This window comes from Aspergillus fumigatus, chromosome 2 (assembly GCF_000002655.1).
Source record: "Aspergillus fumigatus Af293 chromosome 2, whole genome shotgun sequence".
NCBI lineage: Eukaryota > Fungi > Ascomycota > Eurotiomycetes > Eurotiales > Aspergillaceae > Aspergillus > Aspergillus fumigatus.
Genome location: NC_007195.1, coordinates 1,733,374 through 1,747,317, shown reverse-complemented (window position 1 = coordinate 1,747,317; position 13,944 = coordinate 1,733,374). Strand labels below are relative to the sequence as shown.

General features: G+C 49.1%; 5 protein-coding genes across 5 annotated transcripts; 3 read left to right on the top strand and 2 right to left on the bottom strand.

Moving 5' to 3' along the window:
- Positions 1–332: 332 nt before the first annotated feature.
- On the top strand, positions 333–2,532 carry pdiA (protein disulfide isomerase PDI1; the record flags this gene model as incomplete). The annotated part of the gene is made up of 4 exons (XM_744651.2): positions 333–1,078; positions 1,210–1,588; positions 1,663–2,102; positions 2,169–2,532. Exons 1-4 carry the CDS (start codon positions 708–710, stop codon positions 2,530–2,532), a joined length of 1,554 nt encoding a protein of 517 aa, XP_749744.1. The 5' UTR covers positions 333–707.
- A 548-nt stretch (positions 2,533–3,080) lies between these two features.
- On the bottom strand, positions 3,081–4,578 carry AFUA_2G06140 (uracil-DNA glycosylase; the record flags this gene model as incomplete). Its single annotated transcript, XM_744650.2, has 3 exons — positions 3,994–4,578; positions 3,465–3,924; positions 3,081–3,380 (listed from the first exon to the last, which is right to left on the bottom strand). The coding sequence occupies exons 1-3, from the start codon at positions 4,362–4,364 to the stop codon at positions 3,081–3,083; spliced, it is 1,131 nt and encodes a 376-aa protein (XP_749743.1). The 5' UTR covers positions 4,365–4,578.
- Positions 4,579–5,075: 497 nt separating this feature from the next.
- On the top strand, positions 5,076–7,221 carry AFUA_2G06130 (transcription factor domain-containing protein; the record flags this gene model as incomplete). The annotated part of the gene is made up of 3 exons (XM_744649.1): positions 5,076–5,220; positions 5,347–6,462; positions 6,527–7,221. 3 exons carry the CDS (start codon positions 5,076–5,078, stop codon positions 7,219–7,221), a joined length of 1,956 nt encoding a protein of 651 aa, XP_749742.1.
- Positions 7,222–8,430: 1,209 nt separating this feature from the next.
- On the top strand, positions 8,431–11,585 carry AFUA_2G06120 (uncharacterized protein). Its single transcript, XM_077804102.1, has 3 exons — positions 8,431–9,791; positions 9,859–10,857; positions 10,912–11,585. Exons 1-3 carry the CDS (start codon positions 8,853–8,855, stop codon positions 10,951–10,953), a joined length of 1,980 nt encoding a protein of 659 aa, XP_077660266.1. The 5' UTR covers positions 8,431–8,852; the 3' UTR covers positions 10,954–11,585.
- A 72-nt stretch (positions 11,586–11,657) lies between these two features.
- On the bottom strand, positions 11,658–13,630 carry AFUA_2G06110 (actin family protein). The gene is made up of 3 exons (XM_744647.2): positions 13,370–13,630; positions 12,809–13,307; positions 11,658–12,744 (listed from the first exon to the last, which is right to left on the bottom strand). Exons 1-3 carry the CDS (start codon positions 13,410–13,412, stop codon positions 11,868–11,870), a joined length of 1,419 nt encoding a protein of 472 aa, XP_749740.2. The 5' UTR covers positions 13,413–13,630; the 3' UTR covers positions 11,658–11,867.
- Between the last annotated feature and the right edge of the window lie 314 nt (positions 13,631–13,944).

The following is a 13,944-nucleotide window of genomic DNA, read 5'->3' as shown; positions in this document are numbered from 1 at the left end:
TCTAGAGCATAGGTAGCTAGATACAAGGCACATACTAGGCTGCTACCTATCTTACCCGTCTTGCGAAGTACGTACAATATCCTATATACCTTGAGGTAGCGATAATAAAAGTATAGAGGAGGGAGGGAGTATGGTCTTACTGGTGCACACCTAACCTAGGACTTGGTGTACGGGACATTCTTCATCGAAAACCTTACCAAGCTACTTTGGGATTATTGGTCCTACCTTGGTACCTTAGGTACCTTTATCTTGGATGGATCCGAGGTGGGTATTATGGGTACGTATTATTGTTACCTGGCTGGATATGGTTTATTAACTATCTTATTTTACGGGGTATTTACCCATGGTTTTACGGATCCCTTGCAGCATTCACTGTTTAGCCGGCTGAGCGGAGCCAGTCACAGAGCTCGAACAGCCAGCTGACTGCAGAAAGAACAAACTGTCCTCAACTCTTCCCCATAGCTGTACTTAATGGGGCCACTCACCTCTTGAATCGTCATTTCTCCCTCCGCTGTGCTCTTCCCATCGCTCTCATCTCTGCCTCTAAGCTGTAGGGTAGAACCCGGACAGAGATTCATTCTTGTCTAACTCGACTCCTCATCGAGCAGGACGATTGAGTTTGCAGCTACTTACAATACGACCTTCATCTTTGGTCTTGATTACCCCATTAACCGTCGTCTCGTTTGTTTCCGAGACTTTTCTATACCATGCGGTCTTTTGCTCCCTTGGTTTTAAGCCTTCTCGGGGCTAGCGCGGTAGCCTCTGCTGACGCGACAGCTGATACCACTTCCGATGTCGTCTCTCTAACCAAAGATTCGTTCAAGGATTTTATGAAAGAGCATGACTTGGTTCTGGCCGAGTTCTATGCGCCCTGGTGCGGCCACTGCAAGGCTCTAGCTCCTAAATATGAAGAGGCTGCTACTGAGCTCAAGGGGAAAAATATCCCCTTGGTCAAGGTCGATTGCACTGAGGAAGAGGACTTGTGCAAAGAAAACGGCGTCGAGGGCTATCCTACTCTCAAGATCTTCCGCGGCCCTGATTCCAGTAAGCCCTACCAGGGAGCTCGCCAGGCTGACTCGTAAGTTTTACTACTCCCAGCGCGCGCCTCTATCAATCCTCGTCCCTGGTCATCTGTGCTCTGCTTTCCCCTTCGATACGGACTTCCGGTTTCTAGTCGTCTTATGCAATCTACTAACCTTATTCAAAAAGGATTGTCTCCTACATGATCAAGCAGTCCCTACCCGCCGTCTCAACTGTCACTGAAGAGAACCTCGAGGAGATCAAGACCATGGATAAGATAGTTGTCATCGGTTACTTTGCCTCCGACGACAAGGCTGCCAATGATGTGTTCACCTCCTTTGCTGAATCTCAGAGAGACAACTACCTCTTTGCCGCAACCAGCGACTCAGCTATTGCCAAAGCGGAGGGTGTCAAGCAACCCTCCATCGTGCTCTACAAGGACTTTGACGAAAAGAAGGCTGTCTACGATGGAGCGATCGAGCAGGAAGCCATCCTCAGCTGGGTGAAGACTGCCAGCACCCCTCTTGTGGGTGAGATCGGCCCCGAGACCTACTCTAGCTATATTACGGTATGTTTTTGTCCCTAATGATCAGAAACAATTACTTTTTTTTCCGTACCAGCCTAACCTGGACCGTGTTTTAGGCCGGTATCCCTCTGGCATACATCTTCGCTGAGACCAAGGAGGAGCGTGATCAGTATGCAGAGGACTTCAAGCCCGTTGCTGAGAAGCACAAGGGAGCCATCAACATCGCCACAATTGATGCCAAGATGTTCGGTGCCCACGCCGGAAACCTCAACCTTGACCCTCAGACATTCCCCGCTTTCGCTATCCAGGATCCGGAGAAGAACGCCAAGTACCCTTACGACCAGTCCAGGGAATTCAATGCCAAAGAAATCGGGAAGTTCATTCAAGATGTTCTTGATGGCAAGGTTGAGCCCAGCATCAAGTCTGAGCCTATTCCTGAAACCCAAGAAGGACCCGTCACAGTCGTGGTGGCTCACTCCTACCAGGATATTGTCATCAATAACGACAAGGACGTTCTCCTCGAATTCTACGCCCCATGGTGTGGACACTGTAAAGCGTGAGTACCGCCTGTCTTTCCACCAAAAGGCTGTGATGAAAGTTAAGCTAACGTGTCTTTTCATAGTCTGGCTCCCAAGTATGAGGAGTTAGCGGCTCTCTATGCTGGCGACTTCAAAGATAAAGTCACCATTGCCAAGATTGATGCTACTGCCAACGATGTTCCGGATTCCATCACCGGGTTCCCTACCATCAAACTCTATCCCGCCGGTGCTAAGGATTCTCCCGTTGAGTATTCTGGCTCTCGTACTGTTGAGGATCTGGCGAACTTCATCAAGGAGAACGGCAAGTACAAGGTCGACGCTCTTGTGGCTGCCTCAGAGAAGGTTGAAGAAGGGCCTGATGTTACCGCTTCTCCCTCAGCTACATCCACCGAGGCTGAAGCTCCTGCCGCTACTGGCGACGAGAAGGGCGACCATGATGAATTGTAGACTACCACTTTAGCTGAAGGACGTCGATTTAGTATCCAAATTTCAAGCTTCATGATTATATTCTACCCCAGCAGATTTTACTTTCCCCTCAGCGTGTCGAGCGGGCCAATTCCCAGGGAACCTCACTACCCGGCAGACAAGATTGCCCACTAGATATAAATTTTATGTAGCCTTAATGCGGATTGGCAAAATGAATACGGAAAGAGCCGCAACAAAGCCTTAAGTCTTCTGTTAGCAACATGTTCGGTACGCTCGCCGACTCAATCATGATAGCTACAGTTGTAGAACGCCAAGTTACAAGAACTTCATGTGACACTCAGGATAAGAGGGGAATCAGAACTTTCTTAGTCAGCCTGGATACCTGGTAGCGGTATCTCTGCCGCGTGAAAGGAAGAGTTGGGGAAGGAACTCGAAACCCTAAACCTAGACGAGTTGAATGTTCTAAGATACAGACACGCTGATACAGCTGCAAAAGCTGTCATCACAGACGTGGCCTCTTCGTGATCAAAGGTAGTGGAACTACACCAATTGAACAAATTTTCGACAGCTCATGTTGCAGCCTCAGCTGCAGCTAGAACCTCAAGTGCATCGACATCATCGTCAAATTCATCAAGCAATCCGTCAGCGTCCAGACGTTTATCGCTAGCAACTTTGCTCTCCTCGGAAGAATTCGAATCAAGCACTTTCGAGGTGGATGTCTTCACTTGGTCAATCATAGGAGCTTGGTCCGAGACGGTGGCAAGCGAGCCGCCTGTCGTTTTCGGGGTCAGACTCCAGTCAATGATGCCATCCGGACCATAGCGTTTGGCGAGCCACTCGTTGCATTTTTTGAAATGGCCATTGTTGAACTAGACTCCGCACAAGGCCTCATATCAGTACACCAGAGCTCGGTAGTGTGTGCTATGATGGCGAAGGAGTGAAGCAGGACTTACAAAGCCTCTGTGAGCGCTGAGCGGGCTAGGATGAACCGACTGCAAAACGCAATGCTTTTGCCGGTTGATACCTGCTACGCGCTTCCCTGCTGGCGAGCCCCAAGCCAGAAAAACCACACCATTAGTTCGTACTCGAGCGACAGTGTCGATGGCCTTTTGAGTGAAACGTTCCCATCCTTTGTTTGAATGGCTTGCCGCCTGATGGGCGCGGACTGTTAAGCAGGTGTTGAGCATGAGTACTCCTCGCTCAGCCCAAGGTATCAAAAGGCCACCCTTGTTTGGCGGGGGCTGGAAAGTAGGGTAGTCATTTTTGATCCCGGTATAGATGTTCACCAGAGAGGGAGGAGCAGGAGTGGGGGGCCGAACCGAGAATGCTAGACCGTGAGCCTGGTTATGGTTGTGATACGGATCTTGGCCGATGATGACCACTTTCACTTTATCCAAGGGCGTATGTCGAGACCTGGGGTTGATCGTTTTAGCAACATAGTTCGACGCGCCTCGTGGAGGAAATGGCTAGGAAGGATTGTACCAAGAGTAAATCTCATTCTCTGGAGGAAAGATCTTTGCACCCGACTCCTTCTCCTTTTTCAAAAATCGCTTCAACCCCAAGAATTCCGGCGTGACCAGCTCCTCCTTGAGTCTAGATAGCCAGCTTTCATGTAACGTATCGATTTCCAGTCGCAGGAGTTCTTGTTGCTCAGGAGTCAATGATGCCACCCATTTGTCTTTGTTGAAGTTCGAGGAAGAGGACGAAATGGTCAATGTTTTGGTATCGCCATGCTTGGGCTTAGGGGCACCAAAGAAGGACGTGATACTGCCATTGGCTCTGGGCTTCTTCGCATCACACGCTGGTGTTGATAGATGGTTAGCAGTACGTTTGAGCCCTGTCGGACTGGCCATGACGCGCTCCCTTTGTGTGTTGTGAACAGAGCTTGACTGTTGATATCGGCAACTTGAGAAGGACGAAGGGGTAGTAGTACGGGAGTAGTATAATAAATTCCAGAAAAAAAAGAAATGTAATTACTCAGTGAGTTACACAAGAAAACTCACCTAAATTGGAAATGTGATTAATCCACATGTAGAATCATCTCACCATAAGTGACTCTGCCTCGCACTGACGATCAGCACTTAGCTTCCCGTGTAAACGCGTCGTTCTAACAGTGCTCGCGTTGCTTACGTGTATAAGTACAATGTACGGAGTACGGAGTACACTGTACTGTATGTGGGCTTGGCGTCAATTGACCCTTTCAGGTCTGCCTCGACTTGAAGATCTTAATCCAGATGAGAGTTCAGAGCCTACACTCTCCAGCGCTATACCTCTCTATTATTAATAATCGGTACCACCCGTTCCCAAGGTCTCCGAATCATCCCATCCATGGTTTAGTTTATTCTTATGGCAGCAACTGTCAAGTGCTAGCTAAGCAGTTCATGCTGCTATGGATCAGCACAGGATTGATCGCTCTCAGAATATTAGGACTATAGCTCTGCACGAACCATTGAATTTCTATGAAATTTACTGACTGAGCCGAAAAGAACCATCTATCCGTCTTCCTAGGCCGAGGAATTCTGCCGCATCTGTTATCTTCTTTCAGCTCACACTATAATGTGAGGATGGAACTCAAATGGGTTGCTGATACTCCCCAATCGCGAAGTCGCAAACGAGCCCTTCGAGCATGCTCAGGTTGCCAGCGAAAAAAGGTATCATCTTACTCTTCAACCAACCTTCCTCTCCCTCTGCCGTGTGCTTTAGCCCTCTGTCCGTGCAATTGTCACCAGCGTGTATACCCGAACAGCATCTAATCTACAATGGCGGTCTGAAGAGCTAAGTCATGTTGCAACAAGAAACGCTGCCGCCATATTGTCAACTCGGGGCCTGTCTTAGATCAGGCGCAAGCTCTCCTGGGAGATGAGCTTGAGCATACTGCTCATCATTCCAACAGCAATCAGCACCCAGACGGACCATCATCCCCTCTGCGCGGCGCTGGGCCAACGAAGTCTGCCATTTTGACATCTGTATCGCATGACAATTCTAGAGCAGAACGCTTTGTGGGAGATCTCAATCCAGAAGCTGTGATTCGCGAGAAATTGGATGGCGCATCTGGCAGCCGCTTTCGAGATCGAATTGGCCTTTGGATTAGCTCACAAAGCAGTGATGGCCACGGACATGATACAGCATGTGATGTGAACACTGCTCGGCAGAGTCGACATTCCCAGTCTGTTGCCTCTCTATTACAAGAGCGATATTCATCAGCTTTGAATGCTTGTCATCGTCTGCCTTCGTCGACTCGGGACCAGCTGATTGCCATCTTTTTCTCCAGGATCCATCCTATTCTCCCGCTTATTGATAAAGATTCCTTTCTTCGTGCCTACTACCATGGAAGTGCGTCCGTGTTCCTGGAGCGGGCAATTTGCCTTGTGGCCGCCAAGGATCAAGCCGCCAGCTCGTTTCTTCGTACAAGCATTAACGGTCCTCTCAGTACACCTCGACAGTTTGGTTCCGAGATTTACACTGGACTAGTTGTCGCGATGGACGCCGGGCTCGAGTCAGACCGAATCACCCGCATACGTACATTAGCGCTGATGTCTTTACATTGTGAAGGCCACGAAGGCGCAGAGGCTGCATCTATGCATCTGTGTCGGGCTATCCACGAGGCTCAGACCGCAGGTCTGCACCTGAACAGACCTGATCGAGTACAAGGGGATTCTCTCTCGCGACTATTCTGGTGCCTCTGGACTTTGGATAAGATGCACGCAAGCATAGGGGGCCGTCCAGTACTCCTTGCTGACCGGGACATTGGACTGAGGAAACCCATTGTCAATACCTCTCATCCTAAGACTACATTCGACGTGTGGTTTGCCATCTCGGATTTGCTCTCGAGTGTGATCTCATTCTATAGGCCATCTGCGGATCCTACCGTCGGTTGGGAAACCAGCTTTCCGTCTTTTGAGGAGCTCATGGGTGACAACTTCGGGGAGGAACTGGACTTTACCATGTTGAGTATGCTCCACGATCTCTCAAGGAGGGTTCCCCTTCCTACTGTCTACTACTGACCGCTTCGAAGGCTTCCTTGAAGTGTATTATCAAGCCGTCGCCATTCTTTCGTGCAGATCCAGGATGCATGATCGCTCACAAGACTCGAATTCAAGTATCCGACAAGGTCTCGCCGCCGTCCGGATACACTCCATTGTAGCAACTGAATGTGCCCAAGATTTGCCCCCTCTCCCCATCATTCCATACGCCCTATCGCTTTCCATGAGCGTCTCCTATCAGCAATTTCGATCAAGTAGGCTGATCACCCATTTTAACCGAGCGAAAGCCAGTTTAGAGGCGTGCTGTTCGCTGTTGGAGAGTATGAGTATCTACTGGTACTCTGCAGAGGCAATGGCACGTCTGGGACGTAGAGCCTTGCATGAAATTAACGTGGCAAAGCCTAGCCTGCAGCGATCTCAGGGACAGGGAGTTCAGCGGCTGATGGACCCTGGAAGCGTACCATCAGCGTCAAATGCAGTAACACATGCTTCTACCACGCAGCTAGCGACTGACAATCATAGCCCTGGCGTTTCTGGACGTGCCCCCGCACCTGTTGCACCACAAGGAGATCCTGTGGAATTGCCGGCAGATCTTCAGAGAGTTCAGGAAAACCGGCAGGGTGCTCTTGAAGATATTGACGTGCTTTTTGGTGACTTCCTTGACCTGTCCTTACCAACGAACTTCTGGGACCCAGTCTTTCTCACCGAGGAGAATGGTAGCACGTGATTGTGCAATTTTGGGAGTGTCTTCGTCTGATAAAGTGAATATCCCCTGTGCACTTGTGCCGCAGTTCAGAACGAAGAGGCGTTGATCAAGGTCGAATGACCCTTTTCGTACCCTCTCATTGGAGAAAACGTCCATTAGGGAAAGTGCGGGCTGTCGATCGTCATTACTACCAGTGACCTGATTGACAGATACTTAAAAGGTTTCTTGAACACCACTCATGCGTATAGGTAGTTCTCTTCGGAATGGCAGTGCAAAGGCTCAAGCGCGTACGGGGGAATGCTGAGAACTTCTCAGAATCCGGGTGCATTTTTTTTTCGGACGTTGGTCTCTGGCATCGTGATCTCTTTGGATGGCTGCGAAAACAACGGAAGTTGTCCTTTATCAGGTCCAAACACTTACTTCCTGGCATAAAAAGAGATTTTTCGAGCCCACTTTACTCCGTAAATCAAGATCAGTCTAGCATAAAGTCAGGATTTCAAGGAAGGTTGAAATTTATCTATATCGTGGTAAGGTACGGAACACTTGGTAAGTACTCCGTTCAGAGTACTCTGCGCTAAATTCTTTATTCAAAAGCCGATTGTCATTGATGCTACTTGATATCGTTAAGTACCTTATCATACATGAATGACTAGCCCCTGACTTTCAAGCATCAACTAGGTAACAAACATCCTTAGATTGTTCCTAAGTTTTTGGGGTTAGTAAGGTATAACAACAAGTAACAATTTCCAGGCTTGAAACTACCACGGAGTACCCCGTTCAGTACGGAGTAGTCCTTTCAAAACCCTGAGTTATCAGCTGAGTCTGAAACTTTTGACTCTGGGTTCCACCTGATCTTTGCAATATGGGCCAGGTCTTTGGCCTTAGCTCTCAGTACACTATAGATAGATGTTTGGGGTTGTAACTATGTTTGTAATTGCTCAGAACCACAGTTTCTCTCATTGTTCTAATTATCATTATTTCCTGACTTTCTCAAGTTCTGGACTCCCAGGTCTCCGCGATCGTCGGTATATTAAAACATTAATATTACTATTATTACTTACGCACGGAGCCTCCCTGTATGATTATCACCAATCCTTCTAATAATTTGTACTTGTCCCACTGGCTCCTAAATTACGTATGTTAGCTTGGCTGACAACACAATTAAATGTGTTGTCCGTGAGGTGGCTCCGTAATAATAATGTTCCCACACGACAGTCAGTCCACTTACCTAGATAGTTCTATCCACGGCCCGTAGTTACTTCAATGGGTTCATTCAATTGACCTTTCCACAGAGCATTTCGTTTGCTCTGCTTGTCCTCTTCTATAGGGTTCAAGTTGAAGAACACACTCTCACTCCCTTCAATCTCTCCTGCATGATCTTGTACCATTGTTCAGTTTGATGGAAAAATTCAGCGCGCATCGCGACAATACCTAAATGGATCTGAACCACTCCCTCGTTATTCGGCTCAGCACTCCTCAAAAGGCAACTCATTACGCTGCCAGTTCCATTTAGTGTAGTTGAGGGGGAGCACGATTTGCATCGTATCTTCATCACAAAGACTAAGAAGGAAAGAAAGTTTAAGGCTCTCAGAACCCGCCCGCATTGTTAATCCCAGTTTGGATGACTTGTGAAAGATTCCGCCTCAGTATTGATGGCGTCTGCGCCCGAAAACCGAGAGCTGCAAGCAACTACTCCCGCTGCCGAACAAGACAACGATCCTACACAGAGCGACAAAAAGCCATGTAGATCGCCTGTTCACCCTATTCCACAGTTGCAGGGCCCGTTCGAAGAATCAATCTTTGAAGCAACCCAGGAAAAAGACACGCAATGGATCGTCAATCTTGACGCCCAGTCTCGGAGAAAAGAGTTGCTCGAAAATGCCGAGTATGAACGACTCTGTGGGAGAAAATGGCGCCAACGAGCTGGCGAAAGGCAAGTGAAGTTCTATATAACCCGATCAAGAGCACTGTCCTTAACGACGATCAACAAGCTAATTGGTCACAGGTATCATCCTCTGTGGAAATTGATCTCTCAGATTTCATTTGGAGTACATTTGCTGGCCAAAGGATTGGCGAAATCCAAACTAGAAGTTTTGAAGATCCTCCAGCGTCATGTGGATGAGCTTGACGGGTTCATTGAGAGAAACACCGAGGACTACTTCATCATCCAGGTTGACGTCCGCACAAGAATCCAGTATCTCAGCCTGCCCCTCCAGAATTTGGATGTTTTTGATGAAATGTTGCAGGATCGCAACTTTCGCCTCACTATGATTGATTACAATGAGCAGATCGAACATGCAGTTGAGCGATTTACCATGGCAGTGAAAGACTCCCTCAAAGACATCCAGAAAGGAAGAGAAGCAATTGGTGCTTTGTGGCGTTATATCGGACATTCGGCGAAAGAAAATAGGCCCCTCCCCAGTGACTTGGTTGCTCTCTATAACGCTATGCTGGCGAACACGGAAGGTTGGAATATGGCGCTGTCTAAACTTAGCAGAAAGGGAATGGCTCTTGAGTCAGCTCTTGCGCAGCTCGGTTTGGCCATCAACGAGATGCAACGGCGCATAGGGGTTGCAAGCAGGAAAGATGTGGTTGGTATCCCGCAATGCATTTTCCTCATAAATCTCAGTAGGGGCGGAATATTGATTTTCAAGCTAGGTGTCACTGCTTCAGAATCCTAACGGAGCTTTCCACCACAGATCCTCAAAGAAGCGTTTTTTTGGAAAAGCCTTATCCATCCGCGCATCCCACTCCTCCGTCTCAGAGAAGCCACTACCTTCTGACCCAGATACTTTGGGAGCAGTCGATCCGCGCCCCGTATCCAAGCAGACACAAGGTCACCGAATGTCACAGAAAAGCGTTCCGAACCTCCGAGCTGCCAAGGATTCCGAGGAGTTTCCATCCGAAGCTGAGGGCCGACGTCGCGCCAAATCCGTTCACGGTGTCCCTGGAAATCGGGGTTCTACCGCTTTTCTTCCTAGGATACAAAGAAGTCTCAGTAGAAGATTTTCCAGGGCTGGACCTGCGGCAAAGCAGAATGCGAGTGGAGATGTCGAAGGGTCGCCGAGCAACCGACCCGCCACAGCCCCTTCCAGATCACTCAAATCTCAAAGCACTTTTCTGGAACAACCTCAAAGTTTGAAGCACAATAATAAAGATTATGACAAAGATACGGCGAAGACTCCAGTCCCGCTTCAGCCAAACCGTTCTTCCAAGTCCGGGCGCTTGGTCAGGCAGGACACCATGAAAAATCAGCTGTTACACTTCTTCAAGTCGGACAGAGTAGTCGAGGCTTGGGAGAGTGCAGCGAACAGAGAGAAAAAGATTTCCCGCTCAGTGTTCCAAACGAAAAAAGAGGGTCCATCGAGTGTGTTCCGTGCAAGGGCTGCTCGTACCTCTGATATTCCTGGATCGCGGACGACCGTCTTTGAAAAGGACTTAGAGCAACAAATGGCCTGGTTGCAGGAAGGAACTGAAGCACTGAATACATATTCGTTAAAGCCAAGACGGAACGTTGCTCCTAGGATTCATGTCCTCTCCGTACATACAAGCCTGATTCAAGAATCAGAGGAAGAACATCACTATGGCGATGAGACGAGGGAAGTTTCGGCCGGAGATGGTCAATCAATAATAACGGCCCTCCCGTCACCACCCACGGTGAGCACAGCCGCTACTGTTCAGTATATTCATATGTGAAGCTGATGGTTGCAGATTCTTGAGAAATTTCCTCGTGTTCCATCTGCATCCGGATGATGTCAACAATATGTTCTGTTGTTGTTGGAGCTCCACAACGTTCTGGGATGCGTGTTTCGGACTAGATTCGGGATTTGCTGGCCTTGATCATCGTCGAAATCAATGATCAAGGGTTATGAAATGCACTGAGAGTCCTGACCTACGTCGACTTTTCGGTGTAGAAGATACGACAAAGGATATGGAGGTTCCTGAAACTTGAGCAGGAAAGATAAGCTCGCTGTACAGGGGTAGCCGTTGCCAACTTTTAGTAGTGGTGTGCCCTTTCTGGCACAGGATTACCCACTAACTGGCTTACACTACCGAATCGTTTCCAGCGCCCCGTCGTACCCGAAAGCAGGCGCGAGCGTGGCCTCTATCACGATAAGCCTAATGGTAGGAATGCTAATAGTCAAAGGGGTCGCGTCTATTAGATTCAGCCTTGCATCTGGGCAGGTGATCGAGAACCGAGACTTGCCATTTATATATTTGCGGTAGACGTCATCAATTGCAGGAACGAACTGGCCGTATTTGTGGAACAGGCAGGCCACAGCTCTAGTAGTCAATCCATTTATGGCCTGAGATTTGGACGGCACTATGACGGGAAGATGCAAATATACTTGTACAATGATAGGGTGAAAAGAGCGAGACGCATTGCATTCTTTCCTTACGTTGCATAGCTCAAAATTTCAGAAACCCAATCACTATCGACAAGACGATAGTGAGGTAAAAAAAAAAGGAAGAGGGAGGGCTGAAGCTGCCTTTCAATAGTAGTTTGATAGCACATAAAACGCCACTAGAACCGAAGAAACCGAACGGACTTTTACCACGATCGAGGATAAAGTCTAATCCACATAAGTAGACAGGGAGGCCAAGGGAAAGGGAGGGGGGGGGATAAAGGATGTCAAATTACAGATTCAACAGCGCGACGTTTTGAGTTACTTGCAGCGTTTCTCAACAATATTGGGCCCATGCTCATCGTATTCCTTCTTTGAAATCCACATTTGATGGAAGGTCCCCAGACTGGCAAGGATGCTGCCTCCAACCCACGAACCAAACTTCCGCTCCGCCGTGTTTCCGGACGCAGAGATCCTCACTCTGGGTCCAGGATAACTCTGCATAAGCTCCTGGTTCAAGCGATCGGTGAAGCCATAGAGCAAGCTCGATGCGCCTGTGACGACGACATTTGCCAGGAGATGGGGGCGGACATCGACATCAACGCCATTCAGCGCAGCTTTGATAAGTTCCGGCACAGTCTGCGCCTGCGTTGGAGCTGGAAACACCGACTCAGGGTCTGGAATGGCCGCTTTGGCGTCAAACAATGACTCAACCACCCTGTACCGGTCGATCCCGAACACCTGATTATAGCCATCAGGGAACTCAAAAGGTCTTCCGGGGCTACTCTTCGCAACCTCCTCGTTGGAGACACCGTTCGGACCGGTAGCGGAGAGTTTGTTGGGTCCGGGCCACACTTGCACAACACACTCCTTGAACTCAGACAACGTCCGTTCTTCCATGAGAGTGCGGTAGGACGCATCCGGTGCCTTGTCAGGTGGGAATGTCTTGTACTTCGCTTGCGCGGGCTGACCAGCATCGACAGCTGTCTTAGAGGCGACGAGGTAATGAGGCGTGATAGTGATTGGCTGTGGTGAGTTGGTCTTGAACAGGGCACGGAGTTGCGATGAAATGTAGTCACCCCCCAGGGGAGAGTGTTGAACACCTCGTTTCAGTATCATTCCATCGTGGACCGGAGTTACGGAAATGTTCGAGGCGCCAACGTCAACGACCAAAGCAGAAGCCTTACCAGCAGCGAAGCTAAGAGCAACGTAAGCACAACGATCAGCTAAGGGAATGAGTGCATAGAATGGTGAAAACATACGCCGCAAGCACACCATTTCTGGCTAGGTAAAAGGCTGGCGTCCCCCACTTCTCCATAGCGATCTCAACGGTCTTCTCGCGCGCTTTCGTAGGATTCCAACCGCACTCAGTCATGAGGAGGGGGCTATCCGCAAGAGGCTTCTCCTCGGTTTCCACACCTTCCATTTCCGAAGGCAGTTCGCCATTGGCGACATCATTCAGGCCGTTCTGAAAAGGATTTCCAGCCTTTGGTCCGGTCAAGCGCGACGTAAAAGAGTACTCCCACACTTTCTCCGCCATGTCCCAGTCTTCCACAACGCCGTCCCTCCCCATCGGATTATGAATTGACAACCCAGGGCGAGGGGTGACAAAGATGTCATCGCCAAAGATAAGTTTCTCTTGCGCCTCGTAGGTGTACTTTCCATAGTATGTCGGGATCACTGATTTCGGCGTATCTTCACCGGCAAACCCTGCGCGCGTTGTTGAAAATCCTGGGTCAAGAACAATGGCCGAGATCTCATCTTGTACGCATATCGCAATTAGCATCCATCGCTTTAGATATAGCCGACAAGGTCCAACATACCTCCGCCGTATTCGGCAGTCGATGGTGGAATTGAGGGGTTCATTTTGATAATCGAAGGGGTACAGCCTGCTTAGAAGTCGAGGCGGACTGCGTCCTGCTTCCTTTGCTGACAAGTATCGATGCTGAAACTGATTAGGACACAAAAATATAATGCCAGGCTTTGTAAGGCAGTTTCAGCTCAAGATTGACAGGTTTGTGTTTGTACGCAAAATGTGACTGTTAGTTCTTATTGTTGCGGCGCAGCGGCGGCGGAAATCCTAAGCAGCGTGCTGGGCGCGAATAGCGGAGACTAACCACAGACAGCTTCGTTGGCCTGCATCATCACGGGTGGCCAATCTAAGCTAGTCTGACGTTCTTCCATCCTTTAGATCGTCCACTCTCCGCCATAACCGTTGAATACTCGGTTACACACACACACACACACTATTACCTGGGCAGCATGGATACAGACGGCGGTCCGAGTACTGAAGCGTTGTTTCGGCCGGTCAAGAGAAGGAAGTTTTTGCGACGCCGGGAATTCGAGCCTGAGGATTCACAAGAAGCGCAAGCAAATGCGAACAGCATTCATGATAACC